Source organism: Anneissia japonica, unplaced genomic scaffold (genome assembly GCF_011630105.1).
Source record: "Anneissia japonica isolate Jap-2015-1 unplaced genomic scaffold, ASM1163010v1 scaffold288091_len1417266_cov198, whole genome shotgun sequence".
In the NCBI taxonomy this organism is placed as follows: domain Eukaryota; kingdom Metazoa; phylum Echinodermata; class Crinoidea; order Comatulida; family Comatulidae; genus Anneissia; species Anneissia japonica.
This window is the reverse complement of record NW_022684833.1, coordinates 424,845-445,138: the sequence shown is the minus strand read 5'-3', so window position 1 is coordinate 445,138 and position 20,294 is coordinate 424,845. Positions and strand designations below refer to the sequence as shown.

Below are 20,294 nucleotides of genomic sequence, written 5' to 3'. Positions count from 1 at the left end.
CGGTAAATACGTGTAACGAAACTACTCCGGAAGAAAATTTCAACTTATCCCATGGTCAACAACCCATTCTTTGTTTACTTGCTACTGCTGCTATAACCGGCCCACGTACACACAGCGCGGCATGGTGGAACGATAATGTAGCTCAATAATTTATAATGGCTGCTTTAAAATCTGTACGTAGGCTAGTTTATTCAAGTTTATTTCTAGCTATATGCTACTAAATTTAGACTTCGTCGTGCATTTGTGAGGAGGCGAAGGAGAGCTGCAACCACGCCTGGGCCGTTAAACCTATTGAATTTGGCGCTAGGTTGTGGGCAAAACTTTTGGAAAAATAATTAAGGTTGATTTATCATCGCCTCCGGCTCCATGGTCATTCCATACACGGTATTCTACCCAGCAATTTGGTGGTCAAAATTGTCGCGGATAATCCAGATGGAAAGGTAATTAGACTAGTGTCCGAGCGGTTTTAGAAAGTGTGTACCGGTGAATTAACTGGTAAATCGCACGGATATTTTTTCGCTCGAATGGGCCCTTAGCTCCTCACATATCCCTCACATGAGAGTTAGACAGGGTTAAAAGGACAATGTTTGTATCCATTATTAATTTTACCGGTTGGCGCTCTGCACTGTGGCTCTTGCGAAGGCCAATCCTAAATTCCCAATTTCAATTTCAAGAAAGAAAAAATTGTATTTATTTACAGTAACTTATTGAGCAGTAAATTCTCAATACTAATACTGTAGCTTAATTGAATATTTACAGAGGAAGCAATTCAGTAGCACTGTATACAGTTAGTTTTTAATTGCATTTAATTAAGTAATTGCCTTGCCTTGTGAGATAAGTACTGATGCATCTTCACAGGTAATCACTTAATCATTGTATTAGATAAATGTTCTGCACATGTACTTATAGAAGTACAATGGGAAAAATTGAATCACATTCCCTCCTGTAGCTATAGTGTGTATTACTATAACGAACACAACCTTGGGAAACAAGGTACTGTATATGTTTGATGGCTTAGCTTTAACTATAGTATAAACCATCAAACACAAATGTTCCAATATTCATTTTTTTGTGATTTACATAGATTGTCAATATGTTCATTATTGCTATCACTGCAGTCAGTTGGATATGCCATTTGGAATGGTTTTTTTTTTAAACTTATTCTGGAGCATGTTTTTTTTTTTTTTTTTTAACTTATTCTGGAGCCTTTTAAATGGTCTAAGCCTATTAGTAATGGTAGAGTAAATAAATATTGATGTGTTAGTATGCCTACTGTATAGTTAGTACAATATGTTGTCTTGGAAGCAGTGAAGCTGAAGTATACTGACGATCATCCTACAGTACAATCATTTATTTAATTGAAATTGTAATGTATTCAATTAATGACAGTTACAACAATAGGCCTACTTTATTGATTTCCATATTAGAAAATTAACTTTACATTATTTCACGCTGTGTCATACCGGTCAATACAGGGTGATAAGTGGCAAACACTAAAGTAAAATTTAGTATTGTATGGTAAATTAAAACTTCCCAACACTCCATCTCTCAGGGGTCCAAAGACTTGTGCAAGTCATAGGAATGTGCTGGAAATTTGGACGGCCTTGCACAACCAAGCAATAATCTTCCGGAAAATAATCCAACTTTTGCAAATTCATAATATTTACATGTGTTTACTAATTTATTAATATCGATTGTTTCATAGACGTCTGTGCCAATTGATATCACCATGCACAGCAAAATGAAATTTGATAAGAAAGTACTGTACTGTATATTAAACCAGGTCTCCTGTAAAGATTTCTTCCAACTTGCGATCCATTGTGTTTACTATGGTTGTAATGAATAATTAGATTTAGTAAAACAACTATTAGTGAAATGTCATACAGTATAGTAATGGCATATATTGCAAAATATTTTCTATAATAAAAAAAATAATGCAATTTGAATGATATTATACTTCAATAATATAATACTGTAAACTATTTTGAAGTTGGTTTTTATGATACAATGATACAAATAATAATAATAATAATAATAATAATGATACTAATAATAATAATAATAATTTACGTTTATATGTCTCATAATGCACAGTGCCTCTAAGTGCTTTTCATAAAATTATAAAAAAAAATCATGATAACTTTACAATAATATAATAAGCTGTGGTGGCAAAACAGCGCTAGTAATAAAATTAATATTTTAATTTTATTAAAATAATATCAGTAATAATATTGGTTCGTTAAAAAAGTAAATGTACATGTGATAACCATAAAACTCAATACCATGTGACTGTTCATCTTTCAGGTAAATGGGCATTTACCATCACACAGGTACCACCACCAACAGCAACAGGTGAATTACCAACCAGGTGAGTTCCAAGATGGCCAACTGAACCACAGTGTCTCACCTGACCTCAATTATCCACGACTCAAGTCCAAATTCTACGAAGATTTACGGCAGAAATATCCAAAGGCCTTTAAAAAACATACCAGTACTGACAGTCCAGTCAAAGCAGCTGAAAAAATGAGTCCGTCCACTGTGGAATCCGAGGAAGACGATCAGAAAAAACAGAAGGACATGTCGCCACGGTATTTACCGCGGCCACCGAATGAAAGTCCAAGAACTCTTACACGCAATACAAGAAACTTACGTGAGGCTGCACGCTTGCTTCTGAATCGAAGCAGGCAGAATTTGTCTGTTTCAGAATCGGACAGTGAGAAGATGAACACGGAATCTCCAGATTCTGTAAAAGATAGACTCAGGCAGAATAAAGAGAGAATGAAAGAACTGCTACAAAGTTCAGGTCTTGGCAAATATAAGGAGAAAAGACGGGATTCAACTGGGAGTCCATCAGAAAAGATTAGGCCTGTCAATGGTATTCATAAGGAGTTTAGCAGCGCAGAGAATTTGAAGAATAATAGGTCTATCCAGTCAGGTTTGGAGTATGTATCAGATAGTGGCATTGATGCCACTGGACATTCCACTAGTAGATCAATGGATAGTTGTCAGTCTGGTGGTCAGAGGGATGTTGGAAGTTTTCAGCTCAGGCGGCATTCCAGTGGAGGATGTCTAGTTGAATCAAGGAATGGTCAGAATACAGAAACTGTTAATAAAGGTAAGGAATAGAATTCATAAAATATCAGGTTAAAGATAAAAAATTTAGAGGCTGACTTGCTTAATTTAATATATTTTGGTAAGTTATTGTCTTTCTACTGAAAATTATATAAGAAAAAGTTTTCAAGTCAAATGGACATTATATGTTCATAGTGTTTATATTACCATTATATTATTTCAGGATTTTCACAATAAAATGAGATATTATAAGATAATAAACTAAGGTAAAATTTTTGTCATTTGCAAGACATGAAATTTTGAAAGGCTAATTTATGTGGTTGTTTTTAAATGAGCAACAAAAGTTCTAATTTAGAGGTTTTCCCCTTGATATTTTTTGGGTGGTATTGTATGTAAATATTGATTTTATGCTTTAAAAATAAACTTAATAAAAATTTTAAAGAATACAAATAGGTATAATTATTGTTCTAAAATTAGTTGGAATAACAAAGCACATTGCTGAAATATCTTGTACATGAACTTGCTAGGCTAGGAATTTTTACTTTACTCTACCATGTTACAAACAACATTCTGTCTATTGAAAAAAAAATCTATTGAAATATTAAGGTTATTGAATCATGTCAGGTGGCCTTTATTTGCATTGAGCCTCTGTACGTGCTTTTATTCTTTTTCTGTTGGCTTGTTCCGGGGTCATTGTTTTCACATACAGACACTGCTCTGCTGTGTAATCAAACTTTTTAAACCCCCAATGTCAATGGCATCTGTTTTCTGTAATTCATGTAAATATTTTGTGACTGAGAATAATATTGTACCAAAGTCCAAAACCAAAACAAATTTGTGGAGAAAGTATTTTATTCTCAAGAAGACAATGTGAAAATTTACCATCACTGAGAAGTCAACTGTTTTAACAAGTGTTCATTTTTAAATTTTTGTAGTCTGTAAAACTGTGCCCATCTTATTGCTGTTGTTTTTGGAAAGGCATAAGTTGAATTGCAGCGGTTCCAACTGAATGGTTAAATGAGATGTGATGCTTGACACATTCAGTTTGTCCTTGAGCAAGACACTTTATAGATATTTCTGTGAATTACGTTAACTGCTAAAATAAGAAACCTAATTTACCACACCTTCCAGTTTGAAGCATTGACAATGCAATTGTGTAGTATTTTTTAACAAATGTTTATAGTACCGGTATAATACCAAAACAAAAAGCAATGTATTCAAAGCATATAAAAACGTTGACAAATTATGAAGCTTGCCTCATATAATTTTGTTCACACACAGTTTACACTTTTTCCTTTCCCCAAAGGTGTTTTAGCCCCTTTCTGCATCGTCCGGATTTCTATAATGGAAAGAAGGAAAGGAAACATTGGGTTGTTTAGGAAATGTACCCTATGCTTTTAAACTAGGATGATTCCTATTTATCAACACTTTTGTAATTTTGTCATTATACTGTAATTATTTATATATTTTTTATGATTAAAGATTTTTAAATATTTTGTTTAAATTAAGACTCACAGTTTATTTCTATCTTAAGTGTGAGTGACAGGTTTTGGTGTTGAATAGCAAGATTTTAGCAAATGCAGTGACAGATAGTTTATGAGAATAAACTACTGTAAGCCACAAGTAACATCATGGAGTGGTAATTCCTGCTAATCTACATTCATTATCAACTTCCCACTTCCAGAAATATGCAATTCAGTCTCTATGTTTGTCAATCAAATTTAACCTTTTATCACAAACTGTCAATGAAATGTTAATTATATCAAGTCTGCTTTCATTGTTGAATTGCGACACAATTGATATGGAGTTTCAGTAGTAGGAAGTTGTCATTCGCACGTGGACTGTCCATTTCCTTTAGTCTGAGACGTGAAAATTGGGATTCAAGGAGAGGATGGGTGTAGAGCAGGATTATCGCGTATTTAGCTCCAGTACAAATGAAATGCTATTTGTGTTCCGAGATTTACCAAAATCAATTACTGTTATGTCTGGCTCGAAGTTTGATGAATATTTGTGTAAGGACCATTACTGTACTCTAATTATTTTTGGTTTTTAGTTATTATGTTGTAGCCATGCTATTTGTTAGGTTGTGCTTTACTTTGTTCAGGTCATGTTTTTGCATCATTTGATGATCAGTATTTACTGTCTATTTTCAGATTCATTTGATAGTATTCACAGATTTTTTTTTTTTAATAGTCAAGTGTCTTTAAACTTGTACTCTACATTACATTATGCATTTAAGCAAATTCATAATTTTAATATTCTTTTTATTAATTAGTGTTTGTTACTAAATAATTTTTGTCTTTTTTAATTCATACAATAGGGACGTTTTGATATTTATAAAAGAATGTAGGCCTACAAAATTAATAATGCAAACACAATGCACTGAGGAGAGTCGAGATTTCCTATTGCTTTTACTGTGCTTTCCATCTTCAGACAGTAATTTCTTATTAAATTTAACAGGTTACCATACGGCTGATAGCGATACCGATTCCGGAATTAGTAGAAGTGATCACTCCTGGCATGGATCACACAGGTAAGATAATTTATCTTGATTGTATACGGAAGGTTTCTAACCCCTAGAAATGTTCCTAAAATATCAAATTTTATCTACACGCATTTCATTGTGTGCCTGCTTGGCAAAATCCTACCAACTTTAAGATATCCATTTTTATTCTATTCATTTTATTTATTTATTCAACCAGCATTTACAAAAGACAACATACACTATGTAAAAAATTGAAATGCTAGACCGGGTACATTAGCCAAAGTACATTGGGCAAGACTTTTTTACACCTTGTTTTGGCAAAAATATTTGCTAAACAAGAAAACAAAATGTTATTTTTATTTTTATTCCGCTCTCCTCAGATAATCTTTTAAAAAATAAGTACACAAAACAAGGAATAAAAAAAAGTCTCAGCTTGCTATCTCGGACATGACATTCAAATATTTGGCCATCATCAGTAATTTAAAACCAAAATTATATATGAGAGATGTTTTGCCCCACCTGACTTGTTCGAATATTCGTACGTTCCTAAATACTTGCGAAAAGTTAAATTATTAGTGTTTTCCATATGTATTTGCGAACGTTCTAAGTATTCGGTACGATAACACATCAGGTAATGCAAAACATCACTCATATGATATTTCCTGATGCAAACACACATAACAAAGTTATTGTTTTCTGAAGTTTTGTATTTTATATTAGCATAATTATATAAAATTGTGCTTTTCAGCTATTAATTTAATCAATTAAAGTTTTTATTTGAATTATTGTATGAGTAAATATTTCCACCAGTATAATATGTGAATAATGACATTTCCTGCTCCTATATTCTTTGTTTTATTATAAAATAGGCCCATTTATTAATACTAAGTAATTATACAACATAATTATAAATTGTATTGTTCAATCATCAGATAAATTATAGACAAATTCTAACTCATGACCTCAATTGATAATTCTTACTTTCTGGAATAAATTTGGTATTGATAACATTATTAGGGTGTTCACACTTGTTTCAGATCAACTCTCCTGGTTATGACTTTGTGAAATGAACATGTCTTTTGTTCTCTGGCGTGTGTTGCAATTAGCTCAACAAATGCAAGGAAAATACCCCTGCTTAAGCATCCTTGCCATTCCAATTTTGCTGGCCAATATCCACCCATTATTAGTTAGAATTTAAGTTTAATCCATTTTCTTTGGAGAGCACGGCAGATTAACGGGTTCGTCATAATAGAGAGGAATTCAGATTTTTATAAGCAAAGGCATCTTGATGTTTTTGGAATACTTGCTGTACAGTGTCTTTCATCTGTGAAAAAAGGTGTATAAAATAACTTGTACAATATCAATGCTAGGCTGAAAGTTGCATAGTTGTGTTGTAGCTTTTGAGAAGGTCTTATAGCTAATATGCAAGCCGTTGGAAAGGTTTTTTTTTGTTTGACCGCAGTTGCACTTCGCCAGAGAATGCAGATAATATATCACATTCGAATATACCACATTCGAATGAGCTGTCTGTTGTTAACTGGAAAGATTGTTTTAAACTTTTGATAGCTTTTGAAAGTCAGTGATACTGTCTGTAATGTTATGAAAACTTCAAGACAGGACTTGAAAAACATATGGTGTAGAAAAGAAACAACGTATCTATTACTGTATTCTCTTAGGAAAGCACTTGCTATAAGTAGAACACCACTGATGTACTTTCTTTGTGAAACATCACTAATGCTCAGGAGCCATTGGTTGTTGGTTTAATCCTGTGGATTTCCAGGCGGAACGTGTAGAATTGCCACTATAGTGTAATAGTCAGTACACTGGTCAGGTCTTCAACTTTGTATTGATGATGTGTAGGCAATCGTATTGGCCTATTTTTAGAATGAATCCAACAAAATGTAACTCGTTTGTTTTCCTTTCAAGAATGTAAGTGAAGTTACTGTATATAGTACTAATATGCTAATGGATGTTAAAATTATGAAGGTGTGTAATTGGTTAAATTTTTATAGGTGGATTTAGCAGTTTTGTCCGCCAAGTGTTGTCAATGCAGCATTTGTAGTGAGTGAAATGGTTTCTTTGTTTACTGTCCACAATATTAATTATTATCAACGTGTGACTTTCCCATACTAGTGCATGTATGTTTATTTTCCTCAAAAGACGAGATTCATCACATCGTAAACAGCTGGCACCTTCTAGAGAGGCATTACGTGTGCTGCAAAAGAAGCGAGAGTCGTACGGGTCACAGAATGCGTCAGCAAAGAAGTCGGTGATGGGTCCAATGAAGGCAGATCATAACATTCAGCCATATGCCAGACCTGAAGAGTAAGTGCTAATATAGTAATTATACCTTTGGAGTGGGTTGTGTTTCCATAACAGTTGACCGTTCTGTAAGCCCTGCTACCTTGGATAGGATTTCTAAGGTTCCACACATTGTCTAGCATAGCATAAGATTGTAAGCTTGTATGTTTGTGGGGCATATACCCAGACCTGCCAACCCCTGGGCCATGAAAATCTGGAGATTTTTTTTTAAATCTTAAAAAAATCTGGAGATTTAAAAAAAAATCTGGAGGTTTCCAGAATTAACCAAAAGATGATGCAATTTACTAAAAAAGACACGTCAAGACTAATCATTAGTGGTATAAAATCAATAGTACAAAATTACTACAAAACAACTTATTAAATTGTTGCTTGTCTAATGCATAAATCAGAGTATTTTGCGGAGGAAACCTGTAAAATCAGTGAAATCGGGTGAAAATTACATTTGATCGGGAAAACTAGAGATTTGTTTAGATATCGAGTGACGTCCGACAGGATCGGGTGAGTTGGCAGGTCTGTATACCTATTCCTGGTCATGACTATTGATTGTCCACACTGACTATGTTGTGTTAAAATTTTTTTTTTTTAAATGGCAAAATTTAAGGACAGCGATTGATAAAATTTAAAATGCTTATTAACCTATGTGCATGTTGTCAAAAGAGTTGAATGAATTGAAGGTGTATGAGTTACAAGGTAAACTATCCTGTTGTAAAGCTAGATAAAAACAAGCCCACTCAACATTATCCACCCCAAAGCCCACCCCACTTTCACAATGGTATTGTACATTTTGTGAGGTTTATGTCTAGGTGGTAATTGTCCTACACTTACACTGTCCTACAGCTTAATCAGTTGATAATTTGATTGACACTTTGAAAAGGTCCATTCTGAAATAGATTATTCAAGTTCATTGAATATAAAAAAAGATATAATGTTTTAAACCATAAAGGGTTAGTAGCATTAGATTTCAATGTAATGTAGATTTTACTGTAGTTGTAATTCTAACAGCCAAATCAATTGCCAATTATTGTGAATATTTTCTGTCATTTTTTACATATTTTTTTTTTCAGTTCGCCAAAAGAAAACCATGTGGGTGTTCAATGGCTAGAACAAGGAGCAAGACCTAAGCATTCCAGCTCAACAGAATCATTGACCATGGAATCGGAGAGTATTCGGCATGAATTTTTTTATGATACACCAATAAGGAACGATGGGAATTCAAATCCACCCTCTGGAAATAATGAATCATTCCACACAGATAATGAATCTATATCGGATATTTCAGACTACAGTAATCCAGCCTACAGAGGGAGGCTAAATGGTAAATCCAATAGCAATAGTAAGAGAACTGCATCACCGTGTAGGTCTGTTAGATTTGAGGATACAGACTCTGACGGATATCAGCCACGGTCAAGGTCATCCTCTCACAATGGATCCATTTTAAAAGAACCCGGTGAGCCAAAACGAAGAGCACCCTCATTGGACTCACCGCCTCAAAGGCATAGTTCCTGTAATACATACGCAAACCCTGTATGTGAAATTAATGATTCAACTGATGGAACAGAATCAAGAACACTAAAGCAAAAAAGGAAGGGTTCGAATCACACTGGTGTTCATTCCAGTCTTTGCCGTCAGAGCAGTGATGATCCAGCACATTACTCAGGAAATAGTTCTTCCAAAGGGAGGGAAAATGCACAGAAGAATTACAATAGGTCCTTTAGTTTTGACAGTGGAACGCCCAGTAGAGGCAGGAAGAACTCAAGATCAAGTAGCAGAAATGAAACGACGGGTAGAGGTAATTTTGTTAGTTCATTTCAATCTATATTTCAGAATGGAACTGTACCTTCGTATGTATGGTGCTAGTCTTCAAAAATAAGGAGTCAATTCAAATCCTACGAATACTTCATCTCCATTTTGTGGAGGCCTCCACTTTTGGATAGAAATATAATATAGAAATAAAAAGAAATTTACATTATTTTGTCAATATTCGTGAAGAAGAAAATGTCCTAGAAACCATTGTCCACAGTTTTTACCAAGTTCCTTATTAAAAGAAATTGAAATAAGAATAACAATATTTTGATGTCCTAGCCTGTCGTTGATAAATTCTTCCTCACTTGCCTGTTGTGCAGTGCCAATAGTCCATGTTTGTCATAATTGGAAAACAATGAGTACTTTAAAGAATAATAATATTAACAATAGAAATAAAATGATACTGATTTACAGTTTTGTTTACCTTTGCAAGTATAATCTGGAACTATTTGTCCACAGAATCCTTATCAAGGATAAGTGCTAAGCCACCCCCAGAGCCATTGTATGCTAAAGTTGACAAATCACGGAGGCAGAGGTCATCATCCCAGCCACCTGAAAGGCGCTTAACACCCTCGCGTCAGATGGTTGGTGTGGATAGCTGGTCAATTTCCAGCAATCCTTGTATAAATGATGTATTTGATGATGGACTCTTGGATGCATGTGAAAGTAGTTGGGACCGGGATTCTTGGATAGGAAGGTAATGCTTAGTATTTTGGTTTTTTTTGTTTGTATTCCCTTTTTTTTCTTTATTCTCTTTTTTTTTTATGATGACTTATGACCCAGTGTGTTTTTAAGAAGTGTTGTAGAATAAATTTGTGTTGTAGAATAAATTTATCTTGTATGTGGCAATCCCTATTCAAGACACAACATGGGTTTGTTGTCGATGCAGTGTGTACTTGGCTTTAAACACCCAACAAGAAACTTGGCGTATATGGGGATTTCAAAGAATAACACATGAGTAGAGGAAGAGGTTAATTTTGGTATTACAAAATAATACAAATAAAACGTTAGAGATAGTAAAATACCTTTGAGAGATTTTTTTTTGGTTTGATTGCCGTTTTTGGTGTGAGATACACCAGGGATAACTCGAGAAAGTCAGAAGACTGATTTCCAGTGTGGTCAGTTGGACCGTACCGTGGGAGGCAATATCCTATTCCTTTGCGAAGAGTGCACTGCATTCTTTAATGTGCACATCTTTATCATTATCAAAAAACAATGAATTGCATACACAGTGTTCTCCCAATTGAAAATTTTTTTACTGGTAAATTTGTCCATATGGAGGCAGCTAAGCTTGTACAACGTGAGGTATTGCCACTTTTAAGTGGAGTTCAATGACTTAAAAAAAAACAAGAATACAATATCATAGCCTGGACCTGGACTGGAATGATGTTCATTTATTGAAAAAAGGCCAGTCTAGACTACCTAGGCCTCATAAGTACTTTTTTTTTATTCGATACCAACACACAATTTTTAATGGTTGATCAGTTTCTTTTTACTGGTAAAATTGACAGCTAAAATGGCTTTGGAAGAACATTGCATACAGGACCGATGGCTTAAACATCTCATCCAAAAGACGTTGCTCTGTGAGCTTCTTGTAATCATGAACAGAGGAAGAGTAATCCCAGTTTCAAAGATTGATGTAATTACAAACTCCAACTGCACTTTATCTTTTTAATATGTGAACCCAAACAAGTTCTTTTACTGCATTCATATTATCAGGATATATTATTATTATAAGCATTACAGTATTACAATTAGATACAAAAGCTGAAGCCAAAAATAACAAAACCCCAATCCCAAAACAATATACCAACATCTATAGCTACTTGCTACTGTTTGTATTGGAGCGTTTAATAATGTGCAAAAGTTGTTTTGACTTTCAAATGTGAATTATACTGATTGAAGCCAAATTACTCGAGATTAATTTATCATTGAAATGGAGCATGGCAGGTGTTTTGATCTGCACGTCGCTTCCGGCTTCTTTTAATCTCGGTATTCTAGTTGCCATGGTTTCACGTCATTCTGATTGTGCCGCTTCCCGTAGGCAGGTGATAAAAGTTATTCTGAGTGCATTGGTTAACAGCGGACAATCAAGTTCAGTGTTGATGAATAAACCAAATACAAATGTTTGTTATTTCTGAAACATCACAAGAGTTTAAAATCCATAGCTAAGTGATAATTATTTATGTATTATTTAAAGGGTTTTAGGCCTGTTTTCTACACAGTTTTATTCAATTTTATTTTGTTTGTGTGTGATAATGCTTGCGAGGTTTGTGCCATTTTGTTTTTAAAACAGTGTTTATTTCTTTTTTATTCATTGTGTAGTGGTTTCCACTGATGACAAATTTTAAACTTAATAAATAAGTATATGAATTATTAAATACTTTAAAATACTACATCTTAATATCTTAATGAAAAACAAAAAAATATTCGACCAAGACCTACATTAGGTTTCATTTTAACATTACCATACATTTCATATTTTAGAAACATCTACTTAATTTAGTTAAATTTTATTTTTACTGGCATTTTCAAGAGTTTCAGTTTTGTGTTTTGTATAATAAATTCTCATAGCAATTTTTAAAAATTATGTGTGAATCTAAAATGATCCTGAGATGTAGATGCAAGTACAAAACCTTGATTTTACAAAATCTCTCCTTGGACAACTGCTAGAAATTCATTCAATTTATATAAAGTAATGCTGCATTATAAACTCACTGGATGTGGATGCTACCACATTTATATAAGATAATGTCTTATTGAAATAAGATTTGAACATTTAGTTAGAAATATTTTTTTTACATTGTTTTAAAAATTTAACACTGTAAATTTTATAGATTTATTCAATTATTCATTATGAAAGTGTATTCATTATCTACTTGATATTTGTGCTCATTAGTTTTGATAATATTCTTTTTAAATATACTATTTTCTTTTGAATTTGAAGGCTCTATTCGTTTGTTGGGTTTTTTTTAAGTTTTAGGTCATATTAATAATATATGTATAGGCAATGTCATTATACTGTAGATTTTACTAAGTTTTTGGCCCTGGATTGATAGAGAATTCATTATAAAAGGTTGAACAAAATAGTACTGGTACTTATCCTCATAAATTAATTCCGAACATTAAACAAACAAATCAACCATAACATTATTTTTGAAATTAATTGAATTATTACATTATTATAGTCTTCTTGTATATTATTAACATTTTGAAAGTAATTCAATGTTTTTGATTTTTTAAATATTTTTTCCTATAAGAAGTGAGTCCAATCTAATTGGCTTTCAATTTGGCTAGATACATGTACATTGTTAAAATACACTAATAGACTGCTGTGTATTCATTCACATATCACACAATTCTATCTTACAACATAAGAATTGATACAAAAGATCAGAAACATTTCCAGTTCATTGAAGATACACACAATTTGCCATATCATACAGTATCTGTAAATCACCATTCTCAATTACTTATTCATTTCTAACCTCTCCGCTCCAGCGCTTCAGTATTTACTCCCTGTAATTAACACCTAACAATTAGTATCTCTACTCAACTGTAGAATAGTGTTGACAGCAATTCTACCTATATATGGTATCATCTGTTATAGCACCTCTCTGGATAGAATAAGTATGGCAGATTTTCCTACAGAATCCTCTGCTACTTTCCTATTTTCTCCATCAACATCACTAATTATATTGTTTGTTTTTCTATTTGTTGACATTAAGTCCCCATTAGATGGCTTCATGTTTTTAAATTAAACCAGGAATTTACCCATATTAGTTAATAAGTATGTTTGATTATTGATTGTTATGTCTCATAATGTATTGTTCTGTGAAAGGGAGGTAATTATAAATTAACAAACCTAAACTAAAACTAAATCTCCCTAAATATTTGCCTGTTCATTGTAGAAACTTTTCTTGATTCTCTTATTCTGAGATGTTTTGCAGATTTCATCCTTTTTAGGATGCATTTAATTTGCTTCGTTCCACATAGCATCCTATTACTGCTAATAGTATTCAAAGTCACTCATGCTGAACGTTGATCATCTGTTACATTCCATCTATTGTACAGACTCTTGAATATTCATCATTATGCAAATTTCAGCCTAATAATACCTGAACTGTTTATGTATTGATCGGTGGACAGCTTTTTCGAATTTTTATCAAACAATTGAAAGAGGCGCAAAACTAGAGGCATATGGTTTTATTGCCAGCAATCTGAGGTGTTAACAATGTTGCATATTTTGTAGAGTAGAGTTTAATTTATGTTCTCTAGCATTGTATTTTACGATGGAGATTATTCAGAGGAATACAAGAGATGTGAGGAGGACTATTAGAATTCATTACCGCTCAGTCCTTAGGTAAAGTTATTTATATTTTGATTGCTAATTATCAATTAATATGTTATTTATTTAGTATTATTAATCATGTTTGCAATAACTGCCTTAATTTAAGACATGTTAACAGATTTATTTTTATCAATCGATTGTTTGCAGTATTGTAGTAGGTGTACCATTTTTTATAGCAAACCTAAGTTTACAATTTTCTTTAGTGATAATACTGTTCGGAAAATCTAATTCTTATTAGAATAATTTGCTAAAATTTTGCAGGTTTAGGACTTGTGAGCAAGATCAATAATCATACATGTATATTAATTAAATTTTTAATTTAGTCAGTATTGTCTAGCATGGAGCTATGATAGTGCCCCCAAGATGCTTGTGATGTCATCAGAATAATATTAGTATAGTATTGCAGGTAGGAAAAGATTGGAAAGAACGAATTGTCATTGATTTTTATTCTTAGGTATCCTATATTATTGATTAATTATTATAGTTTTAAATAGATTTGCGGTCTTTGCTGCAGGTATACCTCAATAAATAAATTAATAAAGCAAAAATATATCTTGTATTATTATAGGTTATATCACATTTTTGCACAAAAATAGCCAATGAATGTTTCTGTGCTCATTTTTATTTCCAAATTTCCAAGGTGATACATACTGTACACTATCAGACCTAATTAAATGTCTGATCAGACTATATCTGATAGTGTTGCTTATTTCAAATCTGATCAAACTAATGGTTTTCCATGTCTTTTAGAGGTTTTACAATCTGGTCAAACATTATCTAACGGATAAACCTAATACTGTAGTATGCTTGCTTTTGAGTCCATGTGCAATGAAAAATTTTTATTATCATTAAATTTAGTACTAGAGTAGATACTTAATATTTATACAAGTTATTGTTAAAGAAAATGTGGCATTAGAAATTGAAAGCTGCTTTAATAATTTAAATATCCAATGTGTATCTGGAGCTGCTGTTGAGACGCTGTTTATTAATTTATATTTTTCAATTACCACTTACCGTAGGTTCAGATAGGGGTCAATTGTAAAACTGTACGTCCAAACAAGGTGTGAATTAATGATAGGCCTCTGTAGTTTTTTGTGAATTGTAGTTTACCAAAGACAACTCTCTCATTTTTATGTACAGTATTCAAAATATATTCAGAAAATATGCATTCTGGTAAAGGTGTTATGCAGCTGATCATTTCGACGAAAATCGGAAATAGGAAAATGATTTTTACTATATTCCCATATTTTCATATCATAATGATATGATGATCCAGTGTTCGTATTGTAGTATTATCATTGTTGTTATTATTTATTATTTATATTTTATTTTCAATAAATGCTATTGTTACTATATTATTTATGTTGTTATTATTTAATTTATTATTAATGTTATTATTGTTTACTACTAATGTTATTTTGATCATTTATTATTGTTACAATTAGGGTCATTCATTTTGAGAGAATAGAGAGAATACTCTTGTCTGTGACCCCATCCTCTACCCCCAGAAACGTAATATAGTAAAATATTTATAATCTTTACATTATCATTATGTTATTTTTTGAAAGTTACTATCTGTCAACCCCTCTCCCTAGCATATACCATGGAGGAAATATATTATAAATATTTATTATAATATATTTCCTCCATGCATATACTATGTTTTGTATTCTCCCTTTACTATCATTATTCATTCATGCAAATCAATCGCATGGTATTCAGGTCAGCAGACTGGTGTATTCATTTGGTATGACTAATACTCTACATATCACTAATTTGTTTTCTTTTCTCCCAAATCAATATATGTTATTAAAGTGACATATTGTGAAGCCATTTTATGGCAATTTACTGGATGATGTGTTTGCCTGATGTCTTGCCTTTGTTACCATGGAGCTATGAATTTTATAGTTCTGTGGTTACAAATGACTGTATTTTTATGCTCTTTGTTTTGAGCCAGGGAAACAATTTAAATATAAAATTAAATGTTTGAACTTATTTTTTTTTAAATATTTACCAATGTTATTAGCTTTCAGTTTGTTTTGTTTTTGTTTTTTTTTGTTTTTTGTTTTTTGTAAATTAGCAAAATAAAAAGATTAAAAAAATATTTTTTTATATGTGGGTATTCAGTTGAGCATTGATCCTTTCATAAATTACCAATTTAATCTCATTCAATTTTAGTTTTTCTAGTTTTCACCACAGGCAAAATATTTTTAACAATACTTGACACCAGTGGTGGGTTTAAGAGGAACATTTTTATTTTATTAAGGTTGATAATTTTTATAAGATGTATGCAGGAGTATCTGCTGTGAAAACAGAAATGCAACAGCAATTTAAAGTGAGTTTTTTATACTCAAATTCAGAATGTTTGGATTATTTTACTCCACAGTGACTTGAGTCGTCAGAGCAACTTGAGCAGTTCACGCACCTCACTCGCCTCGCGCGCTTCCATTTCGGAGAAGATGTCCAGCCTGGGCAGGGCTACAAAGAAGAAGTTCTCTTCGATGCGAAGAGCGTTGAGTTTAGACCGCATTGATAAAGCTAATACAGTAGAAGAACCACCAAAGGTAATAATGTTTTTTGTTGCTACTGTTGTTATTGTTGTTGTTGCTACATGTAGTTTATTAGGTTTTCTGTATAAAATATTAATTGGTTGCTATAGTCTATCATTGTTGCTACTGTAACATAAGACTTAATTGATTTTTTATTTTAAAATACCAAAACCATTCAACTTACAAATATTAAAGTACAGAATTCGCTAAATTGCTGTTGCCATTGTTGGTATTGTTGTTATTGTGACTTTTGCAACATAAGTAAGTAACAGGGATTACCAAAAACATGACATACCCTGTACACTCACGTATAAGACGAAGCTTAAAATAGCAAATTATGATCGAAAAACAGGGGGTTGTCTTACACTCACGACGTACACGTTTTTAAAAATCATGTTCGTAACACGCAAATATACTACTGCAATGAAGCTACTAAATGCTAGTATGAGTGAACGCAATTTTAAATACGGGGAAATAAGATTTTGATGAAAATTTAAAAGCTCATAAAATGGCATTATTTGAAAAATTTGCCTTGCATTTGGCTCTGTTTTTAGCCAGATAAATGTAGTATTAGGACCAACAAAAAAAAACAGAAAAAAAGTAGGAATTCCGACCATGAAACAGGGGGTCACCTTATACACCCGACATATAAAAATCGTCTTCTCAAACTCAGAAGTTTGTATGTTAAAATACAAGCTAATATATTTAACAATACCGAGGAAAACAAAGAAGTACATTTACTTTTGTACATAAATAATAATTATACAGTCTTCAATCAACACAAAGCTAACATTATAATTGGACCACCTCAAATTTTCAGGTCCCAAAAGTGGTCACAAATTCTGTGAATTTTACCACTATCATTTGTTCATTTATAGAGGATAAAAGTTTTTTAATTGACAGTATCTTACAGGAAGGTTTTTAGCTAGGTAAGAACACATTAATGATAATGTGCTTAATAATGTGAAAATAGAACAATAGAAAAATATAGGTTTAACAAATTTTGCCATGATTTAATTTGTGGTTATTTTCAATTTGAATGTTTCTTCTGTAAATTTTTCAGTTAAATCTCAATGAACTCAAAACCAATGTTGCGTTTTGTTTTACAGCTTTCTAATAATTTTCTTTTCATATTTATGTTCAGATGAGAAAGTCACCATCACTGAGGTCATTGACTTCATCTCTTGGCAAAAAGTTCAAAAGGTCAGCATCGAGTAGCGATATTACACTTTCAAGAGAAAGGTAAAATATACTTTATAATAATGCATATTGTAGCATACATATTGTTCCAGCTATTGATCGCATAATATGAAGCAGATAAAGGCCTTGCAAAAACATTCAAGCCAGTGGTCAGACAAAGACTCGAACCATGCACTTTTGATAAGCCCCTAGCATTTACCACCTGATGCTGTTTCACAGGCTTTCACAGGCAAAGTGCGGTCCGTGGACCGCATTCGACCCGACGGCAGTTGTGTTGCTGGCCACAAAAGTAATCCCTCTGTGTGCGACCTGCCTGTAATTTTCTGCTAAAAAACACCTCGTTACCGCCCGATGCTGATTATTGATAAAAATATTTAAAAACCAAGTTTTTACAAGTCCTAATTTTCACATAAAACATTTGTTTGCAGTTTGTATGCAGCCCTCTGTGCAATTTAAAGATTTACTTTGACCATCTAACACATTTTATGCCCACTTCTGGTCTATGTGAAGTAATGCATAATAATCTCTATACTGTAATACATTTGTTAAATGTCATCTTGTAGGTCTGGGAGCATAATGAGTTTCTCCTCTACCTCCACCTATACACGACCACGCCGATCAACCATGGAGACGGACGTAACTAGACCCACACACTTACGGAAGGTTGGCCGTTTATTACAACTCAATAAGGATGGTACTCAGGTTATTGAACTGGTGAAGCCACCCAGTGGTCCATTTGGTTTCTACATTGCAAAAGGCAAATGCAATTCTGAAGCTGGTAAGAATAACAATTTTTAACAATTTGGTGATGGTTTCTACCTAAGAAATATCTGAAATAGAAAACTTTGAAGGCTGATTTCTCAAATATTGTTCTTTAAACAGCTGTATGTTTAAACTCCTGTAACTTCATAACCAAATGTCGGATTTAAATAATTATTTTACCATTTTATAGCTCTCATTTTACTGTTAAACCTTGTATTAAAAATCAATTTTTGTGACGAGCGACTGGTTTGGCTTGTCTTTGCCACATTTACATTCACAAATTAGACATTAAAAGGTGATGCTCAATATGAAAAGAATATCAGGAGAAATATGTTATTGTGATTGTGAATAAATTTATATTTTCACCATGAATTGTTTTTACAAATCTTGTACTATTTTATTTCTCTTCAGGTGTTTTTGTTACAAGGTTGAGCGACGGTCATCCGGAGAAAATTTTACTCGGATTAATTCAGGTCGGAGATGAGATCCTGGAGATTAATGAAGTTCCTGTACAAGGAAAATCTATTGATGATGTTTACGACATCATTCTAGAGAACGATAAACTAGTTATTAAAATACTGCCACTATCTGCTAGGAGCTGATGAATGAGGATCTATTGGAAGAATCACAAATTCTTGAGACATCAACCAGTCATTAAGGCATCAAACAGATACACTTTGCCACCTCCTGGATGCTTGCTGAAACTACCAAGAGTTGCATTGTGGTGAGATTCTGTGGCAGAAGAGAACCCTGATGGCAGAAGCAGATACATTCTGACAACTACTGGTGTGTTGCTGTCACTTCCTCTAGTTCCTTGAACTGATAAAGGCCTTGTGGTAGGGAATGTTGATTTTACATGCATTATCAAGCTAACTTATGACAACAGCTAGATTAGCCTTCGCTGTCACTGCCTCTCGTTCCTTTCCTGATGAGGATTGTGCTATGAAGGCTAATCCACCTGAGATCAGTTCATTGATTGGCAGTAATGGACAGAGTTTGGCATCACGGATATGGACATTACAGCATGAAGTTTGTACGTTGGAGGTCATCACAAGCAAATGTACGCTTTCATGGTACTGCAGTCAAGCTTTTCAACATGTACTTCAGTGGAGTTGAAGACCTTCATTTCATCTTTCCGATTTGCTATTTAAAAAGCATCTTACTTGATTTGGATCATACAGAGTTTTTTTTAATTTTTTTTATTTTTTTTTTTACAGTCAACAACATTGTCAAACAGTAGACCTTCAATATCTCATGTTTGTTTTAAAAAGTCAATGAACTTAAAGAAGATCTTACATTATGTCTATAGATAGTCAAAATTATCTCACAAGACCGACTGAAAGATCATTGAACCTTACAAGATATTTACAGACAGTAAACATCATCACCGGAGAGTGAACGTCATCGTCTTTTCTTGTTTGGCTCATAAACATGTTCACTTGGCTTAATGCAAGTAGGCTTATTTCAAGAAAAATGATATCAATATTTAATAATGATTTATGTAATGCAGATGATAGTGTAAAGCCCCTCTCCCACTAGGGTTTTTTTCAGCATACGAGTTACAAGAGAATGCCGAGTTGCCAACTCGGCAAAAACTCATAGGACGATTCGGAAAGCTCGGAGAGGACTCTTACCTACTCGTAGCAGCTCTGAACCCGTGGCGCTAATTTTGAACATGTTCAAAATTATCGCCATGAGTAGATAACTCGTAGTAAACTCGAAGAACTCGTAGGTAGCTCGTAGAGTACTC

At 33.0% G+C, this 20,294-nt stretch overlaps 1 protein-coding gene across 3 annotated transcripts in view; it reads left to right on the top strand.

Moving 5' to 3' along the window:
* Positions 1-20,067, top strand: part of LOC117107597 — a 31,690-nt gene extending 11,623 nt beyond the window's left edge. For all 3 annotated transcript variants that reach the window (XM_033249301.1, XM_033249315.1, XM_033249309.1), the window contains exons 2-10: positions 2,305-3,115; positions 5,533-5,605; positions 7,718-7,882; positions 8,944-9,668; positions 10,142-10,379; positions 16,420-16,597; positions 17,727-17,824; positions 18,346-18,560; positions 18,956-20,067. In XM_033249301.1, coding sequence (XP_033105192.1) covers positions 2,305-3,115; positions 5,533-5,605; positions 7,718-7,882; positions 8,944-9,668; positions 10,142-10,379; positions 16,420-16,597; positions 17,727-17,824; positions 18,346-18,560; positions 18,956-19,146 — 2,694 coding nt within the window. In that variant the 3' untranslated portion in view covers positions 19,147-20,067. The remainder of the gene's footprint in view (positions 1-2,304; positions 3,116-5,532; positions 5,606-7,717; positions 7,883-8,943; positions 9,669-10,141; positions 10,380-16,419; positions 16,598-17,726; positions 17,825-18,345; positions 18,561-18,955) is intronic.
* The last annotated feature ends 227 nt before the right edge of the window (positions 20,068-20,294 follow it).